General features: G+C 56.6%; 1 protein-coding gene across 11 annotated transcripts; it reads right to left on the bottom strand.

The window, feature by feature from the left end:
- Window positions 1–1,644: 1,644 nt before the first annotated feature.
- RPS6KL1 (ribosomal protein S6 kinase like 1) lies at window positions 1,645–9,890 on the bottom strand. 11 transcript variants are annotated; one of them, XM_082058316.1, is made up of 11 exons: window positions 9,565–9,890; window positions 9,007–9,131; window positions 8,083–8,175; window positions 7,233–7,280; window positions 6,402–6,534; window positions 4,073–4,945; window positions 3,593–3,872; window positions 3,162–3,253; window positions 2,924–3,006; window positions 2,704–2,799; window positions 2,363–2,617 (listed from the first exon to the last, which is right to left on the bottom strand). In XM_082058316.1, the coding sequence occupies exons 1-11, from the start codon at window positions 9,800–9,802 to the stop codon at window positions 2,507–2,509; spliced, it is 2,172 nt and encodes a 723-aa protein (XP_081914442.1). In that variant the 5' UTR covers window positions 9,803–9,890; the 3' UTR covers window positions 2,363–2,506. The 11 variants fall into 11 exon arrangements, 9 of the variants coding, with proteins under 9 accessions (XP_081914440.1, XP_081914436.1, XP_081914441.1 ...); XR_014184617.1 differs by having other exon boundaries at window positions 2,575–2,617; window positions 3,162–3,251; window positions 3,743–3,872; XM_082058314.1 differs by lacking the exon at window positions 2,924–3,006 and having other exon boundaries at window positions 1,645–2,617.
- Between the last annotated feature and the right edge of the window lie 97 nt (window positions 9,891–9,987).

The raw sequence follows: 9,987 nt of genomic DNA, 5'->3' as shown, positions 1-9,987 counted from the left end.
GCACAGAACTGGCTCTTCCCAGCGAATATGAGGTTTTCAGGACTGGAAATCGTCCTTTTCTTGGTTTAGGAACAGAACTCTTACAGATGGCAAGGAAAGCCTGGGGTTTGCTAAATGGCATGATGGCCAAGAGGGAGACCTGGCTCTTAAACTACAGGTGTGGAGCTGGGTTGTTTTTTTTTTCCTGCTACAGCAGGAGAGACTTGTATGTGACAAAAGGTGGGGGGGAAAAGGCTGTTCAGGGTTGCAGAGGGAGAAAGGAGTTGAGATAAAGAACTAAAGCAAAAGCTCTTTGTGGTGCTGAGTGTTTCCCCAAGGACCTGTCCCTGTTGGAACAATATGAAATAATTCCTGGATCAGGGCAGGGTTTTTCCAGCTCTGACATCAACTTCAGAGAATGGTTTGCCCTTCCCAGCTCAACCCCTTTTAACAGAAAATTATTGCACTCACAGCTGGCATAAAGACAAAAGGGAGAGCAGTTCCTAGTACTGGTTCCTATGGCTTCCTGGCAGCTATGAACAAACTGGTGCATGGATTCAGCTTTCCTCTGTCTCTGGTGGAGGTAGAAGGTTAGGAGGAAAAAAATCTCTTCCCTGTGCTGTGAAGGAAAGGCAAAGAGTCTCACTGCTCTTGCACAAATAAATTGAAAGTTCTGATTAAGATGTGCTGCCCTCAGTCCTGATTTAGGATACAGAGGGGCCACCTTGACTTTATACATGAGCCTGGGGAAGGGCAATGCCTGTGTTCTGTCTGGAGATGCAATAAATGAGGCTGTTGAATTACCCAGAAAGTGAATGTAGAGTCAAGCTCTTAAAATGTTGCAGCCTAGAAAACTGCTTTATTTAATCTGCCCTGTTGGGTTTTGTTGTAGGAGGGTTGTGCAGCTGCCATGCTTGAAGCTTAGTTTTTTTGCCGCTCCTGGATGACACCCATGGCACTGTGTTGCATGAGGCCATGCTGTGGCTTTGGCCACAGGGTCGGTCCTGCTGAACCGCCCTGAAGGACAGGAGCTGGTGGCCAAGGGTGGAAGGCTGCTGCAGGAGGGCTTGGTCAGGGCAGACTGCCCAAGAGAGGAAAAGCCCCAGGCGTGGCTGTTCCTGCCCTGGCATTAGTGCTGAGCTCCCTGGTCGGTTTTCTTGCTTCTGCACAGAGGAAGGTGTCCCCCTGCCTTTGCTGAAGTGGGAGGTGAGTTTCTTCTGGGCTCTGCTTCCCTCTCGTGGACAAGTGCTCCTGCTGCCACCCCAGAGCCAGGCTGAGTTGGCAAGGAGCAGGGTGTTGCTTCTGGTGGCAAGCAGGAGCTGGAGCCAGATACCCACAGTGAGTCCTTACTATTGGGGATGAGTGAGCAATGGAGGGAGCACTGGGAGAGGAGGGGCAAAAACTCACCACTGCCCTTGCCAGCTCCTCCTTCAGCCTATGCCTTGGATGTGCATAAAGGAGCACAGTGGCTTCTGCCTTGGGCTGTTGGCAGGTGCCTTTTGTTCACATTTATTTTTCTTCTAGGCTGGTTTGTCTTTCCTCTGATCCTCCTTCCAGCAGTGCTGTTGAGTTCTCCCATGTAAAGCCTTGCTGTTCTACCAGGAATGACCGTGCTCAAAGCACAGTAACAAGGGCAGCAGGGCTGCTGCAATGCCAGCAGCAAGGAGCGTCCAGGCACAGGAAGCTGGAGCCAGAATCAGTAACAACAAAAGTCAAGGCTGGAAGAAAACACAGGAACTCTGTGCACTTCCCTGACTCTGAGCTGCAGCTGTGGGGATCATGGGGCCGTGAGGCCGTCAGTGCCATTTTCTGGGTTTTGGCTGCAACATGCTGACAGCTGCTGGGTGATGCCAATCCAGGGCTCCCAGGCAGGTTTGAGAGAGATCTGCCCCCCCCACCCCCCCACCTCACCCTGCCCAGGCCTCCCAGGTCCAGCTCAGACAAAAGGACAGTTCTGTAATTGATAATGAGTGTTTATTCTCTTCAGAGAGCCAGGGGGAGAAGAGCAGAGGGCTCCCTCCCCTCTCACCCCACAGCCGGCATTACCCACACCCACATGCAGCCAGGGAGGGGCACAGACCCTGGGGCTCAGGAACCAGCCAGCCAGGCCCAGGGGGGGGATGCACTTGGAAGCCACAAAAAAATAACAGGTTGTAGGGTCACAGTCGTAGCAGCAGAGGTAAAAACCACAGGGAGGGAGTCCCAGGACACGGTGCTAAGCTGAGCAAGGGATATCCAGAGGGGAGCCTCAGCCCAGGCGTGGGCACCTGGACTCCCTTTCCCACCAGGGGGACCAAATGGAGAGAAGACAGCCTGACCCAGACTGCAGCTGCCTCTCTTAGAGACACCAACACACACAAGCAGGGATAGACAAACATGTAAGGCTGCAAAACCTCATGCGTACCCCACCCCAGGGTAGTCCCTGCAGGCAAATCTCCTCCCGCAGGCAGAGCTGCCAGTGCCACCTGCGGGCACAAGTGACAGGGACAGCGGCTCTGGCCCAGCTCCCTGGGGAAGGACAGCCAGCTTAGCCCACCAGCTTGTTCCATGGCATGTTGCTGAAGAAGGAGTGGGACTTCAGTTTTGCTATGCCACCTCCTCCAGAGCCCAAACGCCGCTTTGGGTTGTACTGTAGGAGCTGCAGAAAAAGGGGATGGGGAGATGGGGACACTGGACAAGCTACCCAGACTGGACCTTCTAGCCTCATCCCCCCAAACCCCTCACCTTGGTGAGCAGCGATGTCGCAGCCAGGCTGAGACCCTCTGGCAGATGCAGCTGGGTGTGAGGGTGAATCCCTGAAGGGTGGTTTTGGGACAGCGGCTGCAGGAGGCAGAGGGTGCTGGTGAGTGGAGGGCAAGGCACCCTTGCAGCCATGCATGGCAAAGAGCTCTTGTGCTACCACCTCCTCCTCCCCGCCTCCTTGCAGAGCTGCCCTAGCTCTTACCACTCCTGTCAGCAACTCATACAAGAGAGAGCCAAAGCTCCACCAGTCGGCTGCTTCGGTGGGTTCCGCAATCCCCCCCACTTCTGCAGAAGAGCAAGAGAGGGGTCAGAGCTGGAGGCAGGGAGCAGCAATGGCTGTGCCCTGCCAGGCACATCTCGATGTCTGTGGAAGCCCCCTCTGCCCTGTCCGGCAGCACTGGGCCAAGGGTAGGGGAAGGCAGGGGGGATGCGTCCCTTACCTGGGGCACTGTACAGCTCCTCCCGTGCCTGGCTGCAGCACTGGGGCTCCACCTCTGTCCACTGGCCAAAGAAGGTGAGACGGATGTGACCTGCAGAGCAGCACAGAGCCAAAAGCAGGGAGGTGAGGACAAAGCTAGGGACTTTGAGCAGAGCACAAAGCAAAGCCATATCCCCACAACTGGAAACAGCCAGGGCATTGGGTCTCTGCCACGCCCTGAATGCAGAGGCACTGTGTATCCCCTGGCAGCGCGCATCCCCAGCCTCCCAGTGCTTGCCCCAGATGCCCAGCAGGCCTGCGCAGCTGGTGGGCTCCAAGCTCGTGGACCTCAGGGCAGGCTGTAGAGAGGAAAGAAGCAGCACCCCAGGCAGGAAGTTAGTTTTCCCCTTGCAAAGCTCTCTGCATTTCTCTTTTCCTAAGCAATTCGTAGCTCTCCAGCTTGCCCCAGCTGTTGCCAGCTGAGCAGGGACACGTGCTCGGCTTGCACTGACAGCGGTACCTATGGCTTCAAGGGATGGGCAGGCTCCAGAATACACCAGTGAGCAGTAACTAGAAGCAGGGGAAAGCTGCAATCCCACTAACCTCAGGCACAGTAGAGCTGGTCTCAGCTTTCCCGTGCTGGGATTTCCCAGGCAGCCAGCCATAACATGGGAGCAGGGACAAGGCATTCCTGTGGCTGCAGCCCCTGGCTCTCTCACTGCAGAGCCATCTCCTGTAATAACCACTTGGAAATCCCAACTGAAACCACATTTCCAGGTTCAGAAACATCCAACCCCCCCCACCCCTGACTCCCACCCTTCCCCAAAGTAAACTCAAGAAAGTCCTTGTCCCTGGAAATGGGGCAAACAGCAGTCTCCCAGTCAAGAGGCCAACTTCTTTCTCCTCGGGGTAGCAACCTGGGGCACTACCTACCAGCTGCATCAAGAAGCAGGTTCCTGGGATTGAGGTCCCGGCACAATACACCCTGCTGGTGAAGTCCCTCTAAGGCCAAGAGGATTTCTGCTGCCCACAGCTGCACCTGCTCCTCCTTCACAGCCCACGCTCTCCAGCCGTGCCCATGGGCAGCCAGAGACGGGCACTGTCCTGAGCACGGCTGCTCCCGCACCGCTGGGTCAGGACCATGGGGCTTGCCAGAGCTGGACGGGGCAACTCCCGCATGAAGCTGCCTCTGACCTGAGGAGGTCAGGAGAGGCCGAGCCCAGGGGACCTCAGACACTTGCTGAGATGGCAGCTCCCCTGCCCCTGGCTGGCTCCTTCTCACAGTCTTTGTTACAGGGCCGGGTGTCTGGGGAAGCCTTTCACCGGCACACGGCCCAGGGTCTGGGTGGGAGGCTGCTCTCTCCGATACGTAGCCCATGCCACTGGTTAGAGCATCCCAGGGGTAGATGACCAGGTCCTGGTTGATAAGGTGGCCAGGGCCTTTGGCTGGTGCTGCTGGAACATGGTCCACAACACCAGACTTAGCCTGGGTCATGATGCTCAGATCCTGCCCTCCGGGTGTAGCCCTTGTGCCAACCGCAGGAGCCAGGCGAAGCCAGCAGTGGTTCTCCAAGCCAGGGTCCATAGGGTTAGGAGACTGCTCCAAAGGGGGCAAAGTATCGGTGTTTCCCAATACTTGGTGGGTCACAGAGCCTGTCCGAGTAGAGAAGATGGAGAGCTGGCTGCTGCCCTGGGAGCTTCCCATATCATCCTCTATGCCACAGTCTTGGGCTTGGGTGGTGGTTGAATTAGCAGAGCCCTGCTGGACACAGTACTTGGAGCGGAGGTGAGACCACAGTGTCTCCCCTGAAAAGTGGAGAGAAGGACAAGTGATGGGGCAGAAAGCATCCCCAGTTCCTTGCTACAGACACAGCCCATTTCAGCACAGACCAAGGCCTGCATGCTGAGGATGTGACCAAGTATCCATCTGCCCAGCAAAGCCCAAGTCTGTGCAGAATAACGCTCCCCAGCCCCACAAGCACATTGTAGTCAATGCCATACCTGCCCTGGGGTCTGGCACACCAAAGGCTCATTTCCCCCTCTTTTAGCAGCCCCCTCTGCACCATTGGACTCAATGATCTTGAGGGTCTCTTCCAACCAAAATTATTCTATGATTCTATCCCTTGATCTTAGCTCTGCCACTTCCATGTCCCATGTCAGCCACATCTTCACGCATGCCCCTGATCCCACCACCATCCCCACTTTCCCCTGAAAGCCTTTCCTCCCCGCATGACAGTGACACTAGAGAGCTCCCACAGCATGGCACAGCCTGTGGGTCAGCAGTGAGCCAGAGCAGCGAGCCCTGGAGCCCACAGCACTCTGTCAGGGCTTCCCAGCCTCACCACATTCAGCTGCTGTCTGCCTTCTGCACATTCATCCTACAGGGACACATCAGGAGCTGAGTCTATTCTCCAACACGCATCAGCCTTCACTTGTCATCACTGGACTCCACCTGCTGCTCCCCACACATCCACACAACCCACAGAGAGCAAAGAGCCTCCTTGGGACAAGCCTCTACCTTGTGACACTCCTTCAGTAGGATGTGGAACAAGCCCCAAGCCTGCCTCCTTGTACCCAAACCCCAGTGTGCTCCGCGCCCTTTATGCCCCGATTCTCTGTCCCCTCTCTTTGGTCTGATCTCAACATGGTCTCTTCTTTTGTAACCAAAAAATGTTTTATCAAAAGATTGTTTTGTTCTACAACACTCAGGGGAACTACCTCACTTGGTTCAACTTCTCCATCACTTTACTGGGATTTCCCAGGCAGCCAGCCACAACACGGGAGCAGGGACAAGGCATTCCTGTGGCTGCAGTCCCTGACAAACAATGTCAGTAAAATGAAGCACTTTTTTCTTTTCAAGACACTGGACTACACCAACCTCTTTACCACAAGGTAAAGAGGTACCACAACCTCTTTACCATTCCCTCCTACAAGACTTAGTGGTCCCTAAGGTTAGTTTCCATATAACACCCCTCCACACAAAACCTCTTTCTCCTTGTAGGTCTCCACAGGCCCATTTCTAGGTTACTTCCCCAGTCAGCTCTTACCAAACCTCCAGAACCCCCAGTACAGCTGAGCAGCTCCTTCCACAAAGTCTCCAAGCCCTGGCACCCATCACCCTTCTATGAAGACAGCTTGTGCTGTTGCAGTAAAAAACACTCCCAATCCAGCAAAAGAAACGTATTTGAGGCTTTAAAGAATGGGAGGCTGGGGAGAGGAGCAGGATGCTCCACAGCTAGGAGGCAGTGCTTTCCCTACTCACCCTGCACGTGCTCCAGGTGGAGGAAGATGGAGTCCTCACTCACATAGTAGCACAGCAGCTTGACCATGAAGGGCACCCCATGAGGGATGATGGTCTGTCGCTCACGGGTCTCAACATGGGATTTGGGGAGGCTCTGAGGAGGTACAGGTAGATGGTAACACACTAGAGGCTTGGACTCCCTGCAACCTGGCAGGGCAGCAGGCCAGCCAGAAAGGCAGTGAGCCATCTGCTAAGTCCCACGGCTGCCCCCTGCGTCACCTGTCAGCCCCCAGCACCCAGCTGTGACAAGACAGAGTGTTCCCCACCCACAGCTCCGCACCCACACTGCGGGACCCAGAGGACACCGATGGTCCAGAGCAGTGGCTTCTCCTGCAGTTGCTCCAACTTCCTCAGGTGGGAACCCACCATCCCAGCCCTCTCTCCTCTCCCACCTGGGGATGCTTCCTGATGCTTCTCCTTGTCCTGCCAGAGCCTTCTTGTCCAATTATTAAAGTCCTTTATTTTTAGTTCTGAGGCACTGGAAAATGCCCTAGGACTTGTACTGTCCACACCTTAAGCACCACTTGTGTCGGGGCTGACCCAGATTAACACAGGCCTAAGGCTCAGCTGGCAGCATTACAAGGCAGAGGCACACAGGGCCAAGGAGAATCACTTCCCTTCCAATCACAGGTGGCTGAGGCAGCCAAAAGAAGCTTTATGAACAATGAAGTTCCTCTAATACCTCTATGATCTGCTATTTTTTGGTCCTCTCACCTGCCCCAGCCATCTGCTTGGACAAGGAGGCTCTGGCATGACAGGAAGAAGTAGGCAGATGAAACCGAGAGCACCCACCTTCAGTATAAAGGTCCCACCAGTGGCCGGATCCTGGATGATCTGCACCTGGGAGCAGTATATGTATATAAAGTACTGGTCAGAAATGGTGACTGCTCCCACCCCAGCACACAGCCCACAGGAATGACCCAGGGGACTCAGCTCTGGAACTGAAACAAACTCCCACACAGCTAGAGGAATTTGGTGGTGCTCAAAGCCCTGCTCTTGGAACGTAAAAAGCAGGTTGACAGCCATGCAGCCAGGGAATAGAAAGTTAATTAAACCAAAAGGTGATTCCCACACCATTTCTGCTTCCCTCACAAAGAAAGGCTTCACACGGCTCCTCCTGGGCTCTGTGGGGTGCACTAGCCTGCCCACCTGGGCCTAGGCAGGACAGGAGGAGTGCACTAGTCCTGACAAACTGAGATCTGTGAATGGCAGAGCAGCATGCCACTGCATTCATGGAGACAGAAAGCCCGGCATCTTCGCTCCAAGATCATGAACTACTAATTAGTTTATTCACCCAGATAACTTGTCTTCTGCTGATGTCTAGATTATCTATAGGAGCCCACCATTGCAGCATCAAGAACAAATCCCTGCATGGGAAAGAACTGGAGGCACCAGCATCCTCATAAATATCTTGGGAGCTCTCGTAAACAAAAGTGATGGCAACATTAACAGATTTCACAACTAACTCCTAAAGAGTCTTGAATCGTCGCCTGCGAATTTTCCTTGGTGAGAATGGTATCGATGGATACTCTCCCATCCGTGGTGGGCGTGCGTCCCCAAACCAGCTGCCAGGACCCTCCAGCTTACACTCCCTTTGGTCCAGCCCCAGCCTCACCTCCCAAGTGCCAGGTTGAGTCATTACCTTATCGATAACTCCCACAACCTTACAGCGTCTCAGGTTCTCCACTGCTGAGCTCAGCGTCCTAATGGGCCGGAAGCGCAGGCTGCTGTAACCCTGCAAGGTGGTAAGAGAACAAGATGAGGAACCTAGAGATGCTACCGTCCATCAAAGCAGGTGGGAGAAGTCTCCACATTTTCCAGAGGTGGCAGCAATACTGCCAGGACGGTCAACATCCAGAGACAATGCTCCAACGGCCATGGTTGACTCCTAACATCAGTAAGACCATTTTTTTTTGCCGGAACCTGGATTTCTGAAGTTTTCAGGGAAAGCGTACACCTGCAGCAGAGGTAAAATCACTCCAAAATTTGTACCTGGACCTGGACTGCTTCAACGCTAAGGGGGTCTGTATGGAACGTAGTTGCCTGTCTCTTCCCATCCTTCTCACCAGGCCCCAACCCTGCCCTGCCTCACTCCTCTCTTCCTTCATTAAACACCTCCTTCCCACAACGCAGCAAGCAACCATCGACTCTGGCTTCTATCCAGATGGGAACAATGACAGTGAAGATGACACTTTTAATATCTGACAAGGTGGTTCCCTCCAGTGGCTTCAGTCCCACAAAAAATGGCCATTTTCACTATGGTGGCAGCAAGATAAACATATGCACTGTGGGGGGGTTCTGGGGAGCACCTCAGGCAAGCTGGGCCCACCTCAGCTCTGCAATCCAGGCAGGGTGAGGGGCTGCCAGCCCCCTTGCAGGCGCCATCATGCCAGGACACTCTGCAGCTGACGTGTCTGCCATTTTCCCTCCACCACCTTACCGTGGCGCCTGGCAGAGGCAGCCGAGGGGGCTCACCAGGGCTGCTTTATGTGTGTGTGTCCCCCGGTTTCCCAATGCCACATATCTGCTGCCATCCCACCCGTGCCGCCCAACGCCAGTCCCTCACCGTGGCGGTGGGGTTGCCACCCCCCGCAGCCCTCTGGAGGTGGCAGTTGAAGATCTCCTCCGCACGCCTCAGGTACTGCGTGATCTTCCGCTTCACGGCCTCGCGACGCTCCTTGTTGGGGTCAACTGTGGTCGGCACAGAGGGCGGCCATGAGGGGCCTGCCACGTTCCCCAGAGGGATGCCCCAGCCCTCGCACTGCTCTCCCCAGACGGAGGCCCTGGTCCCCTCAACCTTCTCCCAGCAGGGATGCACTGGCCCCCTGGCTGCAGGGCCTGGAGGGATGCGCTGGTCCCCTCGATGCTCTCCCCAGAGGGTCGCCTCGGTCCATCCACCCACACTCCCTGGAGACATTCCCCTGTCCCCTGGCCACAGTCCCCAGAGGGATGCGACGATTCTATCACAACACTCCCCAGAGGGATGCTCTGGTCCCCTCACCCTTCTCCCAGTAGGGATGCCCGGGACCCCCGCTGCTCTCCCCAGAGGGATGCCCCGGTCGCCCCAACCGCGCTTCCCGCAGGGACGCCCCGGTCCCCCGGCCCGCGGGGAGGCCCCACGCACCCTGCACGCCGCGGAGCAGCACGTCCACGCCGTTCTGGTAGTGGTTGAAGGCCTCCTCGTAGTCCTCGCTGACGTCCCGCTCCAGTGCCAGCCGCAGCTGCCGCGCCGCCTCCACCAGGTAGTCCCGCCGCCCGCCGCCCTCCGGCCCCGCGGGGGAGACGCGGCTCCGCAGCTGCCCCAGGTAGACGCGGGCCTGCGCCAGCGCCCGGGAGCAGGGCTCGGCCTCCGGCCGGCTCATGGCCCCGCGCCGCCGCCCTGCGCCGCCGGGAGCCGGGAGCGGGGCCGCGCGGGTGAGCGCACCTCACGGCCCGGCCCTCTCGCCGGCCGGTGACCGGCACCGCCCCCGCCCCGCCCCTCGCCGGGCCCCGCGGGCGCGCACCCGGGCCAGCGGTACCGGCCGCGTCCTCCGGCGCCGCCAGATGC

This window comes from Streptopelia decaocto (genome assembly GCF_964273445.1).
Source record: "Streptopelia decaocto genome assembly, chromosome: 7".
NCBI lineage: Eukaryota > Metazoa > Chordata > Aves > Columbiformes > Columbidae > Streptopelia > Streptopelia decaocto.
This window is presented reverse-complemented; position numbering and strand designations above follow the sequence as displayed.